This window comes from Moschus berezovskii, chromosome 19, assembly GCF_049115385.1.
Source record: "Moschus berezovskii isolate FMDL1 chromosome 19, NW_MosBer_1.0, whole genome shotgun sequence".
In the NCBI taxonomy this organism is placed as follows: Eukaryota; Metazoa; Chordata; class Mammalia; order Artiodactyla; family Moschidae; genus Moschus; species Moschus berezovskii.
In genome coordinates this window covers 75,122,232-75,145,881 of record NC_142478.1, presented here as the reverse complement: position 1 = coordinate 75,145,881, position 23,650 = coordinate 75,122,232, and the positions used below count along the sequence as shown (strand labels likewise).

Sequence of the window (23,650 nt, the reverse complement as noted above, 5' to 3'; positions counted from 1 at the left end):
AAGGACAGAAGCTGCAGCAGACAGACAAAAGTGGAGAGAAAGCTAGCAATGACGTGGGAAAATGTAAGATTTCTTTGGCCCCAACTCCTTTGTGCCACTGTTTACCAGAGGAACATCTCTGTGGAGCAACCAGAGGCTTCATTTGGTTCTCTGGCCACTCAGCCCTTCCTGTCCCTGGAGTTCTTTCTTACAAACAACTGATGCTTTATCTTTTATTTTTATAACAACTTTATTCACATCGGCTTCCCTGGTGGTTCAGAGGTTAGAGCATCTGCCTCTAATATGGGAGACCTGGGTTTGATCCCTGGGTTGGGAAGATCCCCTGGAGAAGGAAATGGTAACCCACTCCAGTATTCTTGCCTGGAGAATCCCATGGACGGAGAAGCATGGTAGGCTACTGTCCATGGGTTCGCAAAGAGTCGGACACGACTGAGCGACTTTGCTTTATTCACATACCATAATATGTGCAGAGTCCATCATTCGAAATGCCAGGCTGGATAAATCACAAGCTGAAATTGAGACTGCCAAGAGAAATATCAACAACCTCAGATATGCAGATAATACCAGTATAATGGCAGAAAGCGAAGAGGAACTAAAGAGCCTCTTGATAAGGGTGAAGGAGGAGAGTGAAAAAGCTGGCTTAAAACTGACTGCAGCCATGAAATTAAAAGACGCTTGCCCCTTGGAAGAAGAGCTACGACAAACCTAGACAGTGTATTAAAATGCAGGCACATCACTTTGTCGACAAAAGTCCAATTAGTCAAAGCTATGGTTTTTCCAGTAGTCATGTAGATTCAAGAATTGGACCATAAAGAAGGTGGAGCACCGAAGAACTGAAGACTCTTGAGAGTCCCTTGGGCTGCAAGGAGATCAAACCAGTCAGTCCTAAAGGAGATCAACCCGGAACAGTCATGGGAAGGACTGATGCTGAAGCTGAAGCTCCAATATTTTGGCCACTTGATGTGAAGAGCCAACTCGCTGGAAAAGACCCTGATGCTGGGAAAGATTGAAGGCAGGAGGAGAAGGGGGCAACAGAGGATGAGATGGTTGGATGGCATCACCAAATCACTGGAGATGAGTTTGAGCAAACTCCAGGAGTTGGTGAAGGACGGGGAAGCCTGTCGTGCTGCAGTCCATGGGGTCGCAAAGAATCGGACACAACTTAGTGAATGAACAAATAATATTCCCCAGCTTAAAATGTACAGTTCCATTTTTTTTATATCCATGGAACTGTGCAACCATCGCCACTATCTAATTTTAGAACATTTTAATCACCCCAGAAAGAAAGTCACTTCCCACCCCCTACCCCCAACCCCCCATGGAAACCATTACTCTACTCTCCACTTCTATGGATTTGCCTAGCTATATAAATAAAATGATACAAGGTGTGGTCTTCTGTAACTGGTTGTTTTCACTTAGCATAATGCTTTCAAGATTTATCTATGTGGTATCACCACTTCTTTTTCTTTTGGCCACACCTCACAGCACACATGACTCTAGTTTCCCAGCCAGGGGTTGAACCCACACCCCCTGCACTGGAAGCGTCGACTCTCAGCCACTGGACCACTGCGGAAGTCCCACCACTGACTTAATCCTTAAAGACAAGTCATATGCCATTGTATGGATATTTCATATTTTATCGATCCGTCGTCAGTTGGATGTTTGTTCTGCTTCTGCTTCTTGGCATTGCTGAGTAATGCTGCTATGAAAACTTACCTGCAAGTCTGCATGGATGCATGTTTTCATTTCTTAGGTATACATGTAGGAGCAGGATGTCTAAGTGACAGTGAAAGTCGCTCACTCATGTCCCACTCTTTGCGACCCCATGGACTATACAGTCCATATAATTCTCCAGGCCAGGATACTGGAGTAGGTAGCCTTTGGCTTCTCCAGGGGACCTTCCCAACCCAGGGGTCAAGTCCAGGACTCCTGCATTGCTGGCGATTCTTTACCAGCTGAGCCACCAGAGAAGCCCAAGAATACTGGAGTGGGTAGCCTATCCCTTCTCCAGGGGATCTTCCCGACCCAGGGATCAAACAGGGGTTGCATGCATTACAGGCGGATTCTTTACCAACTGAGCTATGTCTGGATCATACAATTGAAGGACAAAACAGAACAGGCTCCATCTTGAAAGCAGGACTCCATCTTGGGCCAGACTGTGGACTTTGAACTATATGCCCAGTATCTATGGGAATGACATAACAACTGGAAAACCAGACCCCACCCCACCCCGGAAGGAATAGCCCCAGGGCTCATACCTAGACTCTCTACTTAAAAGTATACCCTAATTATCTGTGTAACCGAATAGAATCATACATTCTATTATGCTTACTGGGGTGTGGCCACAGGCCTACTGATAATTGTCCGCTGTTAACTGCCTAGGCTTAAGGCATCTGAATCGCGGGTTAATCTGATTGTGTCTTTCCCTTTGTTCAGACTAGTTTCAGGGAATTTGGGGAGGTAGGTTTGGGCACGTACACTTAAGGTATATAAGGTTTTCACAAAAACTGATCCGGGTCCTTGGCTAAGAGGAGACGCTACCTTGGGCCTGCCGGTGTAATATAATAAACTGCACTCCACGGTCTGCATTGTCTTTCTGAGTGAGTTTGTTTCCCGGAACGCGTGGCTACAACACAACAACTTCATGTTTAGCATTTTAAGGAATTGCCCAGTGGTTTTCCAAAGCATTTGCACCAACTTCCCGTTCCCACCAGCAGTGCACAAGGGTCCCAGTGGCCCCACATGACCTTCCACACTATTGTCTGACTTTTGATGACAGCCGTCCTGGGGTGCTGCGCACTGTGGTTTGTCTTTCCCGAATGTGGTCCAGTGGTTAAGCCTTGGTGCTCCCGATGCAGAGGGCCTGGGTTAGACCCCTGATCAGGGAACTAGATCCCACAGGCTGCAGCTAAGAGCTCACATGCCCCCAAGTAGAGATCCTGCAAGCCACAGTGCGAATCCCGCGGGCCACAACACAGGCCCAGAGCAGCCAAATGAACTTGAAATAAAAAGGAAGGAGATGTCCATTCAGACTCTTTGCACGCTTTCAAATTGAGCTGTTGAGTTGTGAAAGCTCCTTACATATTCTGGACACAATGTCCGTATGGGATATAGGATTTGCAAGACTCCCATTTTGTGGATTCCTATCTTTTCACTTTTGGGGGGGCGGGCGTGCTGCCAACTTGCAGGGTCTCAGTTCTCTGACCAGAGAGTGAGCCCCCACCACCCCGTGAGAGTACCAGGCCCTAATGACCGGGCTGCCGAGGAGTTCCCTCTCCACTTTCTGATGATAGTGTTTGCCTATTTATCTTTTAATCCTTTAAAAAAATTTTCTTCCTTCTTTTTGATGATATCCTGTGAACACAAAAGTTTTTTAACTCTGATGAATTTCAACTCATGTACGTTTTTCTTAGGTTGCTTGAACTTTTGGTGTCACGTTGGGGAAACTGTTTCCTGGAAACTTCACTGGCCCCTTGTTACTGTTGTTCAGTGACCAAGTGGTGTCTGACCCCGTGGACCGCTGCCCGCCAGGCCTCCCTGTCCCTCACCAGGCCCTCGAGTCTGCCCAAGGTCATGTCCATTGAGTCGGTGATGCCATCCAACCAGCTCATTCCCTGTCACCCTCTTCTCCTCCCGCCTTCAATCTTTCCCAGCATCAGGGTCTTTTCCAATGAGTCGGCTGTTCCCATCAGGTGGCCCCTTGGTGGGTGTCTAACCAAAAGATACAACCAAGTCAAAGAGCTGGGGAAGGAAGGCTCTGTTACTTGCAGCAAGTGAGCACAGCTCCAGGGCTATCTCCCAGAGCGCTGTCTCTCCCACCAGCAAAATCAAGGCAGATATAAGTTAAGGGTACATGAGTATTCGCAAAGGGGCTTGATCAGGGAATTCAGCATAGACCGCTGGCAAAGGCTGACAAAGTCCAGACCCTGGTTGATTGGATCATGAGAGTCAACAGTGTGAACGCCACCATTCCTTAGGTTCCAGTTAATCCGGTTATGTTAAGAAACTGCATTGGGTTCTCTTCCTTCAGGGTCTTCCTGTACCTCCTTCAGGGACCTATCTGTACAAAATCACTGCCTAACCCACATTCATGAAGGGTTACTCATATGTTTTCCTGTAAAAGGTTGTTGAGAGTTTATGACACTGTTGTCTCGTGTCTCCGTTTTGTATGGTCATGCAGCCTGCAGGGGTCTTGGACAGATATCAGCCCCTCCCAAGAGTGCATGCCCCAGACAACAGACTCACAGGTCAAGTAATCTGAATTCCTGATAAGAACTCCTCCTGATAAGCATTCTCTCCCACTTCCCAGGAGCAGACCCCCCCCACCCCGCCCCGGAGATCCTCAGATAAGCTTGCCAAAGCCCCACTCTTTCTGTGTTGGACTGATCAATCCAGACCCAGCCCAGAAAACCCAAAGCCCTCCACCCGCGTGCTAACTTACTTCAGTCGTGTCCGACTCTGCAATTCCACAGACTATGTAGCCCGCCAGGCTTCTCTGTCCATGGTATTCTCCAGGCAAGAATACACGAATAGATCGCCATGCCCTCTTCCAAGGGACCTTTCCAACCTAGGGATCAAATTCCTGTCTCTTAAGCCTCCTGCATGGCAAGCAGATTTTTTTTCTTTCTTTTTTTTTAACCACTAGCACCACCCTCCACCTGCAGACCCCAGTAAAAGCATCCCGCAGGACCTGCCATGCTCTGCCCACACTGCCTCAGCTGCCTGGCACAGCCTGGCCGTGTGCTGAGCACCTCCTCCAGGGCCTGTGAGGATCAAACTTCTCTCTCCATTCCATCACGGTCGCTTGTTGATCACAGATTAGTCATCCTGCACCTTCAGGCTCCACTTCAGAAAAATTTAACAAAGCGTGTTTTGCATCTCAGCTCTTACATTTAGGTCTTTGGTCCATTTTGAGTTAAGTTTTATATCCTGTGTGAGGTAGAGGTTCAACTTCATTCATCTACGTGAGAATACCCAGTTGTTCCAGACTATTCTTTGCCCCATTGGGTCGTTTTGGCACCCTTGTCAAAAGCTGACTGGCCATCAGGAGAATGAGAAGGCAGGCCACAGACTAGAAGGAAGTGTCTTAAAAGACACAAAGCACTGTTGCCCAAAATACACAAAGAACCCTTAAAACTCAACAATAAGAACACCCACGACCCAGTTTAAAATGGGCAAAAGGTCTGAACAGACACCTCACCAAGGAAGACACACAGGTAGCAAATGAGAGTAGCAAGATGCTCCGCAGCACACGCCAGGAAGTAACTGCGGATTAAGACAGCGGGAGCTACCACTGACAATGACAGCGTTTGCTCCATCACTCAGGCGCGCCCGACGCCGCGGGGCCCCGAGGACTGTGGCCCGCCAGGCTCCTCTGGCCATGGGCTTCTCCAGGCAAGAAGACGGAGTGGGGAGCCATTCCCGTCTCCAGGGGATCTTCCCAACCCAGGGATGGACGCCGCGTCTCCTGCCTTGTGGGCAGGTTCTTTATCATCTGAACCATGACACACTTACTCCAACAGCCAAACTCCAATGTGCTGACAACACCACGTGCTGGTGACGGGGTGGAGCCCAGGAGCTCCCACGCGGTGCTGCCGGGGACACAGACAGAAGGGCCACTCTCAGAGACAGTCTGGTGATTCTTCATAAAACTAAACATACTCTTATCACATGATTGAGCAATCACACTCCTTGATGTTTACCCAAAAGAGCTGAAAACTTACATCCGCAGAGAAAGCTGCATGGGGACATTTACAGCAGCTTTATTCATCCTTACCAAAGCTGGAAGCAACCAAAATGTTCTTCAGTCGGCGAATGGATAAACTGTTGTACATCCCGACCAGAAATGCAACGCAGCACTACAAAGCAATGGGCCATCAAGCCATGAAAGACATCAGGCACCCCCAAAACCGATATAAGGCCTTAAAACACATATTACTAAGTGAAACAAACCAATCTGAAAAGGTTACATACTGTATGGTTCCAACTACATGACGTTTTGGAAAATGTCATGTGGAGCTAGTAAAAAGATCACTGGGCAACTTAAAAACAAGTCTTTCCTGCTTTCAGTAACGCAGTCCTAATGGCGCAGCTTTGTATTCAGTTTAGAAATAAAGGAGGCGTGAGTCCTCAAACTCTGTTCTTCTTCAACACCGTGTGGGCTAGTCGAGGTCCCTGTATCTCCATACGAATTTCAGGATCAGTTTGATGATTTCTGCACAATAGGCAGCCGGGCTCTGAATAGGGATCGCACTGCATCTACAGGGCAGCCTGGGGAGTGCAGCCATCTTGAGCGTGAAGTCTTCAGTCCGCGAACATGGGCTGTCCTTCCACTTACTTGGGTCTTCTTCGTTTCAATGATGTTTAGTAGATTTCCATGTAAAAGTCTTGCATTTCTTCTGTTAAATTTATTCTGAGCGTGTTCATAAATAAGTTTATTTTTTCTGGTGCTATGTAAGTAGAATTTTCTTAATTTCATTTCTGGATAGCTCATTGCTAGTGTGTGGTAACGCAATTGATTTTTTTAACATACATCTTCTATCCTGTACTTTTGCTGAACTTGCTTGTTCCTTCTAACATTTATGTGTGGGTGTATTCTTCGGGATTTTCTAGTACATAGAGTCATGTCATCTGCTACTGCACACAGTTTTCCTTCTTCCCATCTGGATTCCTTTTACGTCATTTTCTCACCGAACTGCCGTGATCAGACCCTCCAGTAAGATGTTGAAAACAAGAGGCGGGAGGGGGCATCTTTATGCTCCTGCCAGGAAGGGGAGGCTTCACGGAAGCCCAGGGATAGTCATAGACGGTCTTCATCAGGTTGAGGCCAGTCCTTCGGTTCCTGGTTCCTTGAACATTCTTTTGCTTGTTGAGATGATCATGTGGGTTTTGTCCTCCATCAGTACAGTGGACTACGTTGACTGATTTTCATGTGTTAACTCAATCTTGCATTCCTGGGGTAAATCTCACTTGCTCCTGTTTTATACATTCCTGGATTTGATTTGCTAGTATTCTGTTGATCAACTCTGAGTCTATATTTTCTCCTCTTTTTATGGCCACAGGACCTTAGTTCCCTGACCAGGGATTGAACCTGTGCCCCTGCAATGGAAGCTGGGAGTCCTAAGCACCAGGCCCCCGGGGAAGCCCCGTCTACACACCTGAGGGTGTGGGTCTGCACTTTTCCTGTGACGTCTCTGTCGGGTTTGGTACCAGGGCAGCCCTGGCCTTGTACGATGAGTGGGGGAGTTCCCTCTTCTCCCTTCATCTGTGGGTGCTGTATTCCCGCTGCATCTTCATGGTGCGCCTCTGTCCACAGGGGGCCCTGCCATACCCTTGGCAGGCTACAGTGTACGGTGTCAATCACGCGTGGCCATGACCACCCACGGAGTGTTCATGCCTGTGGTAGGAGCACTTCTCTGGGCACAGAAGTCAGTGCCCTGAAGCGCGTGTTCCAGCTCTCTCAGGGTCATCAGTAAAGCCTACCGGGACCTCCTGTTATGAAACTGCCCAGCCCTCTGGGTTTGAAATGCATTTTTCTGCGTTTCTGTGGAGGCACTTCAGAACAAAGAATACCCACTTAGTTCTGGCCACACAGAAGCAAGTTAAGGCGGATGTCTTTCCTGCAGGAAGTGGGAGCCCATCTAAGAAGCTCCTTAAGACATTATCAGCCTGGGACTTCCCTGGTGGTCCCCATGCAGTGGCCCCGGGGGTTTGATCTGTGGTTGGGAACTAAGATCTCCACGCTGCAAGGCACAGCCTAAAGTACCATTGGTACCATTATCATTAAAAAAACAAAACATCTGCCAAGTAAGGGAAGGGAGCAAGGGGGCTGGCTAAGACAGTGTCCTTAGTGGTATCAGGTTGCCGGGAGCCCACCACCCCGTCAGGAGCCCACTGAGCCGGACAGACTGCAGGGGCCCCTGAAACCCTAAACCCACAAGCCACTCAGGAGCCTGAGAATGAACGCCAGAGGAAGCGGCTACCTGTTTCGGCTTGGCTTTGCTCAGGTGGATGTCACCATTTTCCCAGGAAGGAGTGAACACTGTCACACCCATGGTTTTACTTTCCACAGAAGTGAGAGGGGCAGGACAAAGGCCCCCCTCCGTCCCAGGAACAAACATGCCTGTCACGTGACAGCACCTGGCACTGGCCGTGGTATGGGCACTCAGGACACCGTGCCTTTCGCTGATGTCACCAGTGGGGGGCTGCCCTGGGGTCCCCCAGGGTCCTCCTGGCCTGACACAGGTGCCCCTCGGCTGGGAGCGGCTGCCGTTGGCATCTGAGGGGTCTGGGGGTGCCGGGTGCTGGCAGGCTGCAGGTGGTGGCCGGCCGACTGCTCACTCCTTTGGGGCACTGTCTGCAACCAGAGGCTCAGAACAGCCAGCAGGGCCTCCTGCCAACTCACGGGCCCTCCCAACCGTGTATGCGGTGGCTTCCCGCCGCCGCACGCTGGCCACTCGGCCAGCTCTGCACCCTCGGCTCACCAGGGCCAGCCTGACTCCAAAGGGCTCAGAGCCCCAGCGTTGGGGGTGGCAGGATCAAGGAGGGAGTCTGCTCCAGCAGAATGCAGGTGGGCTCCAGACCCGTCCCCTGCCTCCAGAACTGCACCCGCTCGGGGCACCCCGCTGGCCTTGGCCTGGGCTTCCTCGTCTGTGAACCAGGCCCAGGGATGGGGCGCCCCTGGAGCCAGGCTGAGGAAGGGGTGGGCTGCCCCGCTGTGTGTCAGCGAGGTGCGGCCGGCTGGCTCGGCCCCGGGCGTGGGGGCGGGCTCTGCGCGCGGGAGGGCGGCACCGGCGGGCGGGGCGGGCGCAGCGCGCACAGTGGCCGTGGCGGCGGCGGCGGCGGCAGGTGGGTGGCAGTGGGGACGGGCTCGGGCGGGAGGAGGCGAGGGCTCGGGTGCCTGAGGACGGAGGGGTGAGGCCGGCTCCAGGGGCAGCGGCGAGTCGGGGGCGGGGGCGCAGCCAGGAGCCTGGGATCCCCGGCTGGTTCCGCCGGCTGCGCGGCTCCTCCGGCCTGCGTGGCAGGGGAAGGGGACCCGGCGTCTGAGGCCAGGTGGCGGCTGGGCAACGCCCAGCGCCTGTTACGGGTGCTGGAGGCCTGGCCCGGCTCCAGGCAAGCCTCGGGTTTCCACCTGGCTCTGGGTTCCCAGATCCGGAGGCTGGGCTCCCAGTCTGGCTCCCTGGGACTGCCTCTCTGCGCCCTCGAGGCCACCCCCGCCCCCCACACTCAGACACAACACGCCCAGATTCAGCTCCACTAGGATCCCTTCCCTGGAGGCAGACGGCCCGCGGCCCAGCCCAGCCCTCGGGCAGCCACTGTTAAGGGCACTTGGGACCCAGGGTGCGATCACACTGTAGGTGGGGTAACCCGTCACTCCCCTCTGGCCCTGGTAGGTGCCTGCAGCTGGCTCCGGGCTCCCCTCTGCTCCTCTCTGCCCACGATGGCCCCAGGACGGCCCTGCGCTGCTGGCCTGGCGCGCTTCTGCCAGAAGCTGAAGAGGCAGAAGCTGCTGGAGGACAGTGCCATGGAGACGTCGCTGCAGCGCTGCCTGTCCACACTGGACTTGACCCTGCTGGGGGTGGGCTCCATGGTGGGCTCCGGCCTCTACGTGCTCACGGGCACCGTGGCCAAGGAAGTCACGGGCCCTGCTGTGACCGTGGCCTTCGTCGTGGCCGCCGTGGCCTCCCTGATGGCGGCCCTGTGCTACGCGGAGTTCGGGGCCCGTGTGCCCCGCACGGGCTCTGCCTACCTGTTCACCTACGTGTCTGTGGGCGAGCTGTGGGCCTTCCTCATCGGCTGGAACCTCGTGCTTGAGTACGTCATCGCCGGCGCCGCTGTGGCCCGTGCCTGGAGCGGCTACCTGGACGCCATGTTCGACCACCGTATCCACAACTTCACCGAGGCCCACATGGGCGTCTGGCACATGCCCTTCCTGGCCAGAAGTCCAGACTGGCTGGCTGCGGGCATCATCCTTCTGGCCTCTGCCTTCGTCTCCTGCGGGGCCCGCGTCTCTTCCTGGCTCAACCACACCCTGTCGGCTGTCAGCATGGTCGTCATCCTCTTCATCATCGTCCTGGGCTTCATCCTCGCCCGGCCCAGCAACTGGGGTGCGGGGGAGGGCGGCTTTTCACCCTTCGGCTTCTCTGGCATCATGTCCGGCACAGCGACCTGCTTCTACGCCTTTGTGGGCTTCGATGTCATCGCCGCCTCCAGTGAGGAGGCCCGGGACCCAAAGCGCGCCGTGCCCCTGGCCATTGCCCTGTCGCTCGGGCTGGCGGCCGCTGCTTACATCTTGGTCTCTGCCGTGCTCACCCTCATGATCCCCTGGCACAGCCTGAACCCTAACTCCGCGCTTGCTGACGCCTTCTACCAGCGGGGCTACGGCTGGGCTGGCTACCTCGTGGCGACTGGCTCCATCTGTGGTGAGTGGGGTCCTACCCTGGTCTCCCGGGGCGGGTGAGGAGGGGACACACATCACTGTCTGGGCTTCGGTTTTACCAGCTGTAGCCCAGGGAGGTGCTAATTATTAGACTCCACCCAGGCTCGTGGGCAGGGACTCGCTGGCCCCCTTATACGTGGGATGTCAGCCTGGGTACATGCTTCCTGTTCACAGGGACTCAGCCCTCGTCAGGTTGCAACTGAGGTGTCCCATTCCTGGGCTAGAGGAGGGGTGATCGCCCTGCACCTTGCAGGCACTCAGGCTCACTCCGAGAACCCAGATAAACTCAGGCACAGGCTCCTAGGGGCCCCTGCCGCAGCCTCTGGGGTGCCCGCCTGCTGGGCGCGCTGACCAGCCCTCGCCCTCTGCCGCAGCCATGACCACCGTCCAGCTCAACGGCCTCTTCTGCCTGCCACGCATCATCTACGCCATGGCCGTTGACGGGCTGTTCTTTGAGGCGTTTGCCTACGTCCACCCCCGGACGCAGGTGCCTCTGCTGGGCATCCTGGTGTTCGGGGCCCTCACGGCTGTGGTGACACTGCTGCTGGACCTCGACGCCCTGGTGCAGTTCCTGTCCATCGGCACCCTGCTGGCCTACACCTTTGTGGCCATCAGCGTGCTCGTGCTGCGATTCCAGACGGCCTCTCAGTCCAGCTCGCCTGGCCTGGCCAGCTCCAGCCCGAAGGCCAAGGAGTACAACTCCTTCTCTGACCACTTGGAGCTGGTGGGCACTGGGCATGGCCCTGCGCCAGGGCGGCTGCGGCCAGCCCTGAGGCCCTACCTGGGCTTCCTGCACAGGGGCAGCCCTGGCACAGCTGTGCGCGGGGCCATCTGCGGGCTGGTGATCTCCGCCATCGCCCTGGGCTGCGTGCTGACGCTTGGGCACTCGGTCCTGCACCTCCCATTCTGGGGCTTCCTCCTGCTGCTGCTGTGCAGCAGTGTCATGTTTCTGCTCAGTCTCCTTGTCCTGGGGGCCCACCAGCAGCAACGCCTGAAGGACACCTTCCAGGTAACCCCCCGCCACCCCCCGTACCCGCCGTCAGCCCACCACCCCGCATCCTCAGCCAGGCACGTCCCCGTGTCTGTGGGTGGCCCCCAGGCTCCAAAGCCTCCCAAGGCAGAAACAGGCTCGGAGGCCTGCAGAAGCGGGCCCTGGGCCGGTGGGCGCCTGCAGCCGGCCCAGCCCTGCCCTTGCTCCCCAGATGCCCCTGGTGCCCCTGATTCCAGCCCTGAGCATCGTCCTCAACTTCTGCCTGATGCTGAAGCTGAGCTACCTGACCTGGGTGCGCTTCACCATCTGGCTGCTGATGGGTGAGTGGGGGCCTGGGCTGGGGGCGGGGGCCAGTGGTCAGGAGGGTGAGCAGGGCTGGGGCCTGGGCCTGGGGGTGGGGGCCGGTGGTCAGTAGGGTGAGCAGGGCTGGGGCCTGCTGCTCATGCTCACACTGCCCCGGCAGGACTCTTGGTGTATTTTGGCTACGGCATCTGGCACAGCAAGGAGAACAAGCGGGAGCCGCCGGGGCTGGTCACCGCCCGCTATGTGGCTTTCCCCGACGGCGGGCTGGAGGAGATGGCGCAGGACCCCGGCCGGACACCGGCCGAGGGGCCTGGCAGTCCTTGAGAGCTGCCCGCCCTCCATTCAGGGCAGCTGGGCAGGCTTTCGGGCCTGCCCACCCGAGGGGGCCCCTGGGACCCGCGGACTCTGGTTTAGGGGCCGGTGCTGCACGTCGCCCTTGGAGTGGGTGCGGCCGGCGCTGGGGCGGTGGACTCTTTGCTACTCTTTCCAGCTACTGGGGTGGGTGGGGAGGACGCCCTGTCTCGGGGACCCACAATAGGAACCGCTCAACCAGCCCTGTGGCCGTGTCATGTCCATGGATCTTGAGCCACCGGGTCCTCACTGGCCCCTGGGAAGGGCTCGCTCGACTGTCAGGGTGGAGTAGAGGGGCTGGGATTCCGCATGGGGGAGGTGTCGGCCTGGGACAGCCCTGGGCTGAGGACACTCAAGCCAGTGCCCTCTGCCCCTCCAAGGGTGCCACAACCCCCCCATGCACCAGCACAGAGGGGCAGAGTCAGGCTCCCTTCCCCTGGGGGGCGGGCCCGACACAGGCACCTGGGCCCCGGGGAGGCCGCCTAGAAGGGCAGCGGAGTTCCGGGGTGCCCTTGTCTCCTCGGCTCCCGGAGAGCGTGGCGTGTGCCTGAGGCCCCCCTGGGGAGGCAGAGGCACGCCTACACGAGCACACACACCTCCAGACACATACCCATGGGCGCAGCACGTGCAGACTGAGGCCCCTGGCCTCCAGGCTCAGACCCCGGTGCCTCCCCAGGCTGGGCGCCCGAGAGCCTGCATCCATCCCAAGTGCCCTCTGGCTCCCCCTGACCCCTGGTCCTTGGGAAGGGCCCAGGTGCAGCCCGCCGGTCCCCGGTGATGCTGTGCCCCCGCAGAGGCCACCAGCCTGTCCCTGCCCATAAGGAACACACGGGAAGCTGTAGCTTTGGCAGGCTTTACTCTCCAACCTTGCAGCCATTCATCAGTGTTGTCTGGGCCCATGCATGGGCCCACACCCCTTGCCCTGGCCCTGAGGGCCCCCCGCCCCCTGGACACTGCTCTGGGGATCAAGAGGCAGCTTGAGCCCAGCCTGAGCCCGGCGCTGGCCCTTCACAGCTGGCCCGTGTCACTGCCCTGGCCGTGGCCAGCACGCCTGGTCACTGGGCCCCATGAGAAAGAGCCCCAGACTTCCCACGCGGGCACCCGCGAATCTCTGCCATGAGGAGTCCAGCAGGCGGGACCCAGACCCCGTGACGACAGCATACCAGACCCTGGCCAGCCTGCTGTGGCCTCTGGGACTTGTCTGGGACATTCCTTCCAGCCTCAGGGCTCCACTCCCAAAACACAGGGCCTCCAGAGAGCCGCTGCTGAAGGCTGGCCCCGGGGGTGACCTTGGGCAGCAGAGAATTCCCCTCCCACCATTCCTCCCCACCCGGTTCCAGGGGGGTGGGCTGGGTGTCTCCAGGGGCTCAGCCAACCCCCGGAGCAGCTCGTCTGTGGTCTTCTGTCGGTCCCAGCTCCCCCAAGAACCTGAGGGCTGCCACAGGGAAGGGCTGGGCCATCTGCCCGCCCCGGTATGAATTCCAGGAGTGGATCCCAGCAGCAGAGACACTCTGCCTCAGACACTGGGGCTCCGAGATGGGGACTTAGGATTGGGGTGCTGACCAAGGAGAGGGTTGGGGGTCTGTACAGCCAGAGGAGGGACTGTGTGGACCACTGGTGCGGGGGCCGTGCTGGGCGTCCTGGTGAAGAGCTGGGAGATGGTTTTCCGCACACAAATGCAGCTGGAGCCCCGGGGAAGCACCCCGACGCGTCTTGCTACAGGCCCCTCCACAGGCGGCTCTGGGGCTGCTCCCTGCGTCCTTCCACCCCGTCCTAGTGCTGGGGGCTCCATCCACGAGGGCCCCAAGGCGAGGCCCTTGCCTTCCCAGCCCCAACCCCCACCAGCAGGGAGCAGGCCTCAGGAACGGGCCGTCTAGTGGGGCCATGGCCTCGGTGTCCAGCTCCCGGAAACGGCCGTGGCCATCAGGACAGGCACTGGGCCCCCTCTAAGGCCCCTGGACGGCCGGGCGTGGGGGTGCAGGTGCTGGTTCTGTCTGCTCGGGGCGGGCGGTCCTCTTTGGAGCCTTTGCCTGTGGACGATGGCAGTGGGTCCAGGCTCGGGCCAAGGCCCCGACCGGCGGCACCCGGGATGGCAGCGGGTCCGGGCTCGGGCCAAGGCCCCGACCGGCGGCACCCGGGCCCCGTGGGCGCAGCGTACCTCCTCGTACTTGGTCCTCCAGTAGACGTGCGCCTCTCCATCCACGTACAGCAGGAGCAGGTCACAGAGGACGGTGATCTGGGGGCGGCAGGGCCGGGCTGTGCCCCAGACCCACCCCCAGGCCTCCCCCGGCCAAACCCGACATTGGGGGCCCGTCAGGCAGGCCGGGCACGTGCTTGCCCACACTCGCCGCACTTACCATGCCCAGCCAGGCCGCTCCTGTGCCCAGAGAGATAAGTGTGGGGATGAGCCCGAATTTCCCTGCCTAAGAGACAGGGTGAGCCCTGAGCCGTGACTGTCCCTGCCCCCTGGCCCCCCACCAACCTGCCCAGTGACGTGAGCATCAACCCCCACCCCGCCCACCTACCCTCCCAGTGACATGAGCATCACTTGCCCCCAACCCTGCCCTGCCCACCTACCCGCCCTGTGACCAGGATGTCGAAACGGATCCCATAGAGCTTGAGCAGGCTACGGGCCTCCACACCTGAGCTCACCCACCAATGAGTGGCTGTCCTGGGGGCAGGAGAGAGGCTGGTGGCCTGTTCCACCCGCTCGCAGCCTCCATCCCCCGCACCCGCTGACCCCACAAACCCGCAGCCCCGCCCAGTGTCCCGGGAGGCTGCTGAGGACACAGGGGCAAGGCAAGCTGGGACCCAGCCCTCAGGAGCTCCCTGGCTGCCCAGGGGATGGGGCAGAAGGGCCCCTAAACAGACACCAGCAGTGGAGTGGGGGACCTGGGCACAGACCCAGGGCTGTGGGGTCCAGAGGGGGGACCTCACTCTCCCCAGGGAACCAGGGAAGGCTTTCTGCAGGGGCCCTCAGGTTGGTTTTCCAGAGGCCAGGAAGCAGTTCTACACAAAGCACAGGTGGTGGGGTCAGTGCAGCCAGGCCAGCTAAGGCCCAGGTAGCAGTCAAGGCCATCACCTCCAAGTCTGGGGGCTGTGTGAGCGTGTGTGTGTATGTGTGTGCATGTGTGTTTGTACTCGTGTGTGAGCACGTGTTTGTGTGTGCTCATAAATGTGAGCGTGTACATGTGTGAACATGCTTTGTACGTGTGCTCTGTGTGCGAGCATGTCCATGCTTGTGTGCATGAGTATGTACACACATGATGAGGTGGCAGGGCAGGATCCCAGGGGGTGGGGTGGGTTCTGCTTGGGAGACCAGACATGACAGTAAGTGCAGGGCCAGCTCCTTGACCACACCTTGGATTAGAAAATAAAAAGATTTTGAACTACTATTGACACAGTTCAGAAAACTCAAGTCATTAGATTCTTTTTCTCAAAGGTGACATGGGTGCTCACGGTACTAATCTTTGAACTCTTCTATAGACTTTGGAACTTTTTAAAATAAAACCTAAAGGAAAAGGTAAAATAAGAAGGCCCCTGTGTGGTGGAGGGAGTGCTGGAGGCAGGATTGGGCGGGGGCGGGGGTCCCAGCGGCAGAGGGGTGCAGAGTGGAGGCTGGACGGAGCTCGTGCTGGGGGCCCTGGCGCCCCCCCCCACAGTGGGCATCCAGAGCTCTGGGGGCCGGCCAGGGCGGGGGGCGCTGGGGCCGCACCTGAAGTTGTAGCTCTGCTCCTGCAGCTGGAAGGCGTACTGGGGGCGGCAGTCAGTGCCCTCGCTGTCCAGGTCACAGTCCCAGCGGACGTGGACACCCACGGCCCCACCCTGCACACAGCGCGCACTGCCCCAGCGGCTCTCGGGGCCTCCCTGGCCGCCAGGAGCCACGCCCACCCCACCGGGGACCCACCAGCAGTGCCATATCCTCAAAGACCCCACCGGCTGCGGACACAAGGTCCCCGATGCGGAACACGGGGCAGCCGGGGCTGGAGTGGGGGTCGTAGCGGCAGAGCTTGAAGTAGGTGGGATCCTGGGTGTCCAGGGCATTGGACCTGAGGGGGCAGGCGGGGGTCAGGCCAGGCAGGGGCAGGAGGGTCTTCGGTCTACCACCCCCCCGCCTGCAACCCCCCACTTACTTGGAGAAGTTAAACTTGCTGAAGGTGACGGTGTTTTTGATGAACAGGGTGAAGTTCTCAGCCTGGAGAAGCAGGGGCTTCCTGCGGGGTGGAGAGGGGATGTGAGAGCAGGCTCCATGGTCGGGGGCAGGTGCGGGGTCTGGGGGGCTTACACGGGCGCAGCACTGCTCTCCACTGGACACCAGCCCCGTATCTCGCAGGTCCTGTGGGTCCCGTTGAACACTACGCACTGGCCCGTCTTTATGCCTTGAAAACATGGGACAAACCCCAGGCCCTCAAATCTCCATGGGGCCTGGGCAGGGGTGGGGGGGAGGGCAGCTGACAGGAAGGAGAGACACAGACCACCCAGGGTCCCCTCGGCTGGAGCCCCCCAGCCTGGGGAGGCCCTGCAAGGTGGGCCCGCTTACCGTGGCTGTGCGTCCCCGTCTCCCCCTCGGGACAGTCCTGGTCAGCCCAGCAGTTAGCCAACGGGATGGACGGGTGCTGGGGGCAGAAAGCAGATGGCCAAGGGCCTGGAGGGGCCTCCCTCAGGGAGCCTGCCCCGCAGGGCAAGGGGACACACCCCTTCCTGCCTTAGCCCCTCAGGGGTCTCTGAGTTTGGGGGCACTCGAGAGCTGGAGGCTGCAGATAATCACGCAGGGGGCAGCCCCAGAGGGAGACGGGTGCAGGCAGAGTTCCAAGGCTGAGCAAGACTCTTGACTTGCTCCTCCTGGGGGTACGGGAGTGACATGGCCAGGCCCAGTGGCTCTGGTCCAATTCAGAGGCCGGAACAGGGGAGGTGACACGCGGCGGGGAGGGTGAGGTCATGCCAGGTGGGGGCCGCTGGGCAGTGACCGAGGGCGAGCCTGGTGGGAGGGCCTGGGAGCACACAGGCTAACCCCGTCCCTTGTTCTCCTGTAAGACGGGATCGTGGCTGCCTGCACGTGGGGCAGAGTTCTGGGGGTTGCCAGGAGGGGAAGGGGGTGCGCTCTCTGGGGCTCCAGGCCCCAGAGGGAGGCAGTCTCACAGATGCAGGTTTGCAGTTCTGTCCTGGCTGATGATGGACATCGTTGCCCAGGGCACCCAGCTCGGGGCAGTGTGCGGAACACTGGTGGCTGGAGGACAGTGCGGGCCACCTGCCCGGCCTCAAGGTTCCCACCTGTGTCCCACATCTGTCCCTCCTCTCTGCCTGGCTGGGCCACTGCGGGCATCCCCCCAGGCCCTGTCCTCCTCCATCCGGCTTCCCGAATGGCCCCTCCCGAGGCACCGGAGATGGAGCACCCCTCCCCAAGCCCCCTGCACCTCCGTGCTTCTGTGATCAAGACCAGCTTCTCCACAGAGCTCTTGGGATACCCCCCACCCACTCCAGTGCAAATGGAGGCTGCACCCCCACTGAGCAGCAGGTGACCCCCAAGATGCCTCGCCCCACATGGGGGGCCTCGACCCACGCAGCCCCTCTGCCTGCACAGCCTGAAGACCCCCGTTGAGCCTGGGGTCCAGTGTGAAGCCCTGCCCGAACCTCTGGGGACTCCCAGCTGCAGCCTCTGCGCCATCTCAGGACCAGCCTCGGTGGCTGGGCCGTCTGCCCCAGAGCTCCTTGGCGTATGCGGGTGGGGTTTTGCAGCCCCCGGGGGAGGCTCTGCGTGTTTCTAAAGGCTATGGAACTACTGGGAGCACAGCATGCATGCTGGGAGGAGCAGCCCACCAGGACCCCCAAGGAGGGCTCTGAGGAAGGCTGGAGGACCAGCCCACCAGGGCCCCCAGAGGAGGGCTCTGAGGAAGGCGGGAGGACCAGCCCACCAGGACCCCCAGAGGAGGGCTCTGAGGAAGGCGGGAGGACCAGCCCACCAGGACCCCCGGAGGAGGGCTCTGAAAAAGGTCTGATGTGTTATGGCCCAGCCCCCGCTGTTTCACGGGAAGAGCCAGAAGCCAGGACATGGAGCAAAGAAGAATCCCGTGGACTCCAGAAAAGACAGAACCACGGCGCCAGCAAAACGTCAGGACCGCCCACACGCTGAACCAAGACTGGATGTCCGTGAGCGTTTGCAAAGGGAAGGGCGTCGTGTGCTTGTCAAGGGACGATGGGCCGCCGGACACATGGGACGCCCAGCAACAGCGGTGGGACCACCGAGCAGGACTCGGGGCAACTGACTGCACCCTTTCTCTCCAGCCAGCAAGTGATTACATTTTAGCCTTGATGAAAGAAAAATGTCATCACAGAGGTAGGCTTCCAAGGCAGTGTCCTGGGTCAGGACTCTTTAAGCAAAACCCACAGCCAGGAAACTGAACCCTTAAAAATGGTTAAAATGGTAATTTTGATGTTACATGTATGTTATCACAATTTGAAAAAAATCGGATAAAAAAATCCACAGCTGGAGAGAAGGGTCAGTGGGCTCTGTGACAGAGGCTGGACCCTGGAATGCCCTCAGGCGAGGAGGAAAGGTGTGGTTTCTGGGGATGGGGAGATTTTCTGGATGGCAGGGACCACAGCTGCAGGGCAAAGTATGCACAGATCGTGAGAGACCCAGAGCTCAGCATGAGCAGCAGTGTGCTGTTTGCTAACAGAAATGGAAACTGCTCCTGGGACACACGAATAGAGGCTGTGCCTAGAAAAGGGAGGTGATCTTCCAGCTTGCCTCTGGCTATCAGCGTCCACCTGAGGACTGTGCCCTGTTCTGGGTGTTACCCGGACAACCTCCAGAGTGCCTGGAGGCAGGGCCGGGATGCAGAAGGGCCCAGACACTTCACCGGGGAGAGACTCTGGAACTAGGGATCCACTGGGAAGCCCTCGGGCAGCTTTACCTCTGGGCACCTGCCCTGGACTTGTTCTGGCGTCACAAGGAAGTTGGTCACCAAGAAGAACACATTCTCGCCCTGGAAGAGAAGTGTCAGGGTGGGTTTCTGCTCCCCGCCCCCCACCAGGAGAGGCCAGCAGCTGGCAGCTTGGTTTGTGCGGGGAGGGGCCCTGACTAAGTCACCAGCCCTGAGCCCCAGGGAGACGACTCCAGTGTGGCAAGGTGGGGGTCAGAGACAGGAGCTCAGCTGGGCTTGCGACCATTTCTGAGTCCAGGTCTGCCTCCCACATTTACTTAGTTGTTCAACCAGGATTTTCCAAGAGCCCCCTGATTCCAGACACTGAAGATCCAGGTTAGAGGCGAGGTGGATCCCTCACTGCAGAGAGGGCCAGGGGCCAGGGGGGCCAGAGGTGAACTCTGTCTGGGTCAATGATGGCTGGTGCCCGTATGTTGCACACGTAAGTTTAGCAGGCTTCCTGGGGTACGCACACCCAGGAAGAGGCATCAGAGGGGTGGCGGTGGTCAGGATCTAGAGGGGCTTGGTGGGGACATCCCTGCTGGTCCAGTGGAGAAGAATCTGCCTTGCAATGCAGGGGACTCAGGTTCGATCCCTGGGCCAGGAACTAAGAAAGATTCCCACATGCTCCAGAGCAACTGAGCTCACATGCTGCCCTCTAGAGAGTCCGTGCACCGCAGCGAAAGATCCCGCAGGACGCAGCTAAGACCCGGCACGGTGAAATTAATTAATAAAGGAAACTTAGAGGGGCTTAGTGGCCACCACCAGAGAGAGGCCTTCCGAAGGTGGCAGACGGGGGCCGGGAGGCTCAGCCCGGCTGCTGCATGGGGACCCGGCAGAAGGCTTCCGTCAGCCTGGCCCAGGGACGGCGCGGGCGGCCATGAGAGCTGTTGGGAGGGGCAGGGAGGTGTCCAGTGGGCCCGACATGGTCACTGGGGGATGTCACTGGAGGACGAGACACCACACTGGGGGCGGGAGGATGAGGTGGGCCTGCCCCCGGGCGGCAGCTGTGCTCAGGGCGGGGGTCACCAGGGTTAGAACTGGGCGTCAGCGGGACGGGAGGAGACTGAGGCGGCGGACAATCTGGGTGTTGGGAGGAGAGGCAGGAGACAGCGTGGGGTGGGGGCAGAGGAGGAGCGCCCCCCCGGCCCTCCCACGCCACCCTCAAGCTCAGGCACTGAGCTCTGAGACTCCCCTCGCCTTTCCAGATGCAGGCTTTTTGCTTTCTCCTTTTCCATTACGTTAATTATTTTTAAACTTGCAGCCCACGGCATCTTCACTGCCGTGTGGGAATCTACAGTCACGGCAGGCAGGACCTAGTTCTCCAACCAGGGATGATGCCTGGGCCCCTGCTTAGGGAAGGCGGAGTCTTAACCCCTAGAGCAGCAGGGAGGCCCCTCCTTTGTGGTTTATTACCGGATGCTGAATATAGTTTGCTGTGCTATGTGGCAGAACCTTACTGTTTATCCATTCTATAACACTTCGCATCTACTGATCCCAAACTCCCAGTCTTCCCTCCCTCACCCCCACCCCCCAGCTTGGCAGCCACAAGTCTGTGTCTACAGCTGTGAGTCCGAGTCCACAGCTGTGAGTCTGTGCTGTGTCCGCAGCCGTGAGTCCGTGTCCGCAGCCGTGAGTCCACGTCTACGGCAGACAGCCGTGAGTCTGTGCTGTGTCTGCAGCCGTGAGTCCGTGTCCGCAGCTGTGAGTCTGTGCTGTGTCCGCAGCCGTGAGTCCGTGTCCGCAGCTGTGAGTCTGTGCTGTGTCCGCAGCCGTGAGTCCGTGTCCGCAGCTGTGAGTCTGTGCTGTGTCTGCAGCTGTGAGTCTGTGTTGTGTCCGCAGCCGTGAGTCCGTGTCTGCAGCTGTGAGTCCGCGTCTACGGCAGACAACCGTGAGTCCGTGTCCGCAGCCGTGAGTCCATGTCCGCAGCTGTGAGTCTGTGCTGTGTCTGCAGCTGTGAGTCCGCGTCCACAGCCGTGAGTCCGTGTCTGCAGCTGTGAGTCTGTGCTGTGTCCGCAGCCGTGAGTCCGTGTCCGCAGCTGTGAGTCTGTGCTGTGTCCACAGCCGTGAGTCCGCGTCCGCAGCTGTGAGTCTATGTTGTGTCTGCAGCTGTGAGTCCGCGTCTACGGCAGACAGCCGTGAGTCTGTGTTGTGTCCGCAGCCGTGAGTCTGTGTTGTGTCTGCAGCCGTGAGTCCGCGTCTACGGCAGACAGCCGTGAGTCTGTGTTGTGTCCGCAGCTGTGAGTCTGTGTTGTGTCTGCAGCCGTGAGTCCGCGTCTACAGCAGACAGCCGTGAGTCTGTGGTGTCGATACACTCATTTGTGTCACACTCTAGATTCCACATGGAAGTGATGTCGTCTCTCTGTCTGATCATCTCCGCGTCCATCCATGTAGCTGCAGATGGCATTATTTCTTTCTTTCTCTGGCTGGAGAGCATTCCCCTGGGGGCTTCCTGGGTGGCACTAGCTGTAAAGAACCCATTTGCCAGTGTAGGAGATATAAGAGGCAAGGGTTCGATCCCTGGGTCAGGACGATCCCCTGGAAGAGGAAATGGCAACCCACTGCAGTGTTCTTGCCTAGAGAATCCCATGGACAGAGGAGCCTAGTGGGCTGCAGTCTGTGGGGTCGCACAGAGCAGGACATGACTGAGCGGCCAAGCACGCACAGGTGGCGTTCCGCCATGCCCACACACCGCGTCTCTCCACCCGTTCCAGATGCAGGCTTGCTGAACACGTCCCTCTGGCCTGGCTTCCTGACCATCTCCTCTGCCACTGGAAGGCCACTGCTCTGCGAGGCCCTTCCTGAGTGTGGCCCTGGGCCAGAGCTGGCGCCCCATGCCCCCTGCACACACTCACAGTGGGGGGGTGTCCTAGGGGCCAGTGCCCAGCAGCAGCACTGGGTCACCCACCTGTGGCGGCTTCACGAAGTCAGCCACGTCCCACAGCCGGTTGCCCAGCTCCTCGATCCGGGTCACGGAGACCCCCTTGAGCTTGGTGATGACAGACACCTGGGGGTCCAGGTCCTGCTCCTGGTAGCCTTTTTTGGCGAGGAGGGCCCACCTGGGGGGGACGGACTGGCAGCGTGGTGCGTCCCCGGCCCGCCTCTCCCCCGCACCCTCCTGGCTCCCAGCTTGGGGCTCAGGGGCCCCGCCTTCCCTTCACCGGTCTCCCACACCAAACCCCTTGCCCAGGCCAGAGCTCCGGCCACAGGTCGGAGGGCCAGGGCCCCTGCCAGGCACCTGTGAGCTTGGCGATGCCCGCCATCACCTCGTTCACCAGCCAACACCCTCCCCTGCCTCGTCCAGATCCGCTTCTCCTCAAAGACACCCCCGACCCAGCTTGAACTGGTGGTCTCTGCCAGGGTCCTTAGTGCTCCAGCTCTCACGAGTGTCAGGGACCACCTCCTGCCCAGCCAAGGGCCCCCGGTATGCGGGGAGGGGGCCCATCCTGCTGGGCACCAGAGTGCAGCACGGGGCTGGGAAGAAGGCCCAGGAAAGGATGCAGGGAGGCACCTGAGCACAGGACCTGCTCTGACACTCCCTCAGCCTCTAGACAGATGGAGAGCCTTCCTTCTCCCCACCTCCTGCCCTGCACGCCGACCACCAGCCCAGACCCTGAAGACTCAACCTCTCGCCCCTCGGCCCAGCCGTGACCCCTCCGGCCAGCACACCCGGGAGCTGTTCTCTTACCCCACCACGTAGACCAGGACCCCCAGCTGCAGCAGCCTCTGCAGGGCGCCCACCCGCCAGTTCCGGGTCATCACATACTTCTCCGTTTTGTAATCCAGAAGCCCCCAGCCCACCCTGGCGCCTGGGGAGCCCATGTTCCCAGCTCCTGCTGGCGGCCAGGCTGCGTGAGTCAGCACGGCAGCTGCAGCCACAGCTGAACGGGGAGCTGAAGCAGGCGCCAAGCAGGGCCAAGCCAGCAGCTATTAAAGGGACACTCGGGCAGGACTCAGCCTCCACCTCCCAGCCCCTGGGCTCAGGCCCAGCCTCCCCGCTGCTCCGGGCCTCCCATCCACTGCAAACTCCGCCAGCTGGGCCCTGGGCACTAAGGGAGGAGCGGTCTCCGGCCCGGGGCCCTCTAAGCCGTCACCTCTGAGAGATGACAGGTGGGACAGACACTGTGAGAGGGCAGCCTGGGCCAGCTGGAGCCCAGAGGGCAAGGAGAGCCTCAGGAAGAAGGGAGCCCTGAGCTGCCCCGTGCAGACCTGAAGCTCAACAAGCAGCGCTGCGGAGGGCCGTCCTGGGTGGGGGGAGAAACACAGGCGACCGCTAGCGGGTGAGTGAGCGCTGGACCCACAGGGTGGCAGCGTGATCCTGGCTGCAGAGAGCAGTCCGTCGAGCCCTGCCGGGTCCCCCAGCCCCCTGTGCCACGCCCCCGAGAAGCTGCCCCGCTCCCAGGCTCCCAAGTGCAAAGAGGACGACGAGGAGGCAAGCCAGCCGCGCGCGCCCATCGGTCCTGGCTGCGAGCGGGCCAGGTTCAGCGCGCGCTCTTGGCGGCGTCCGCAGCAACCAACAACTTGGGGTCGCCTGGGCAACTGCTGCCGGGGCGGCGTCCCTATTGGCTGCAGCGGACAGGCGCCCCACCAGATTGGCCGATGAGCCGGAGGGCCCGCCCCATCCCCGGGCCGCCCTCCGCCGCA

General features: G+C 59.3%; 2 protein-coding genes across 2 annotated transcripts; one reads left to right on the top strand and one right to left on the bottom strand.

The window, feature by feature from the left end:
* The first annotated feature begins 8,817 nt into the window (after positions 1-8,817).
* On the top strand, positions 8,818-12,204 carry SLC7A4 (solute carrier family 7 member 4). Its single transcript, XM_055404893.2, has 5 exons — positions 8,818-8,847; positions 9,393-10,421; positions 10,813-11,447; positions 11,641-11,749; positions 11,893-12,204. The coding sequence occupies exons 2-5, from the start codon at positions 9,440-9,442 to the stop codon at positions 12,054-12,056; spliced, it is 1,890 nt and encodes a 629-aa protein (XP_055260868.2). The 5' UTR covers positions 8,818-8,847; positions 9,393-9,439; the 3' UTR covers positions 12,057-12,204.
* Positions 12,205-12,906: 702 nt separating this feature from the next.
* Positions 12,907-23,379, bottom strand: P2RX6 (purinergic receptor P2X 6). Its single transcript, XM_055404953.2, has 12 exons — positions 22,695-23,379; positions 21,915-22,065; positions 18,998-19,069; positions 16,624-16,699; positions 16,369-16,462; positions 16,217-16,297; positions 15,991-16,132; positions 15,799-15,908; positions 14,661-14,754; positions 14,441-14,506; positions 14,242-14,319; positions 12,907-14,113 (listed from the first exon to the last, which is right to left on the bottom strand). Exons 1-12 carry the CDS (start codon positions 22,826-22,828, stop codon positions 14,030-14,032), a joined length of 1,182 nt encoding a protein of 393 aa, XP_055260928.2. The 5' UTR covers positions 22,829-23,379; the 3' UTR covers positions 12,907-14,029.
* Positions 23,380-23,650: the final 271 nt, after the last annotated feature.

Bases quoted from the DNA above. Each gene is read 5' to 3' on its own strand.
- SLC7A4 (XM_055404893.2), top strand. From the start codon at position 9,440: ATGGCCCCAGGACGGCCCTGCGCTGCTGGCCTGGCGCGCTTCTGCCAG. The intron at 10,422-10,812 runs GTGAGTGGGGTC...CCTCTGCCGCAG, and splicing joins GGCGACTGGCTCCATCTGTG to CCATGACCACCGTCCAGCTC. The intron at 11,448-11,640 runs GTAACCCCCCGC...CTTGCTCCCCAG, and splicing joins GCCTGAAGGACACCTTCCAG to ATGCCCCTGGTGCCCCTGAT.
- P2RX6 (XM_055404953.2), bottom strand. From the start codon at position 22,828: ATGGGCTCCCCAGGCGCCAGGGTGGGCTGGGGGCTTCTGGATTACAAA. The intron at 15,909-15,990 runs GTGGGTCCCCGG...CGCTGTGTGCAG, and splicing joins TTGAGGATATGGCACTGCTG to GGTGGGGCCGTGGGTGTCCA. The intron at 14,114-14,241 runs GTACGCTGCGCC...CATCGTCCACAG, and splicing joins GGAGGACCAAGTACGAGGAG to GCAAAGGCTCCAAAGAGGAC.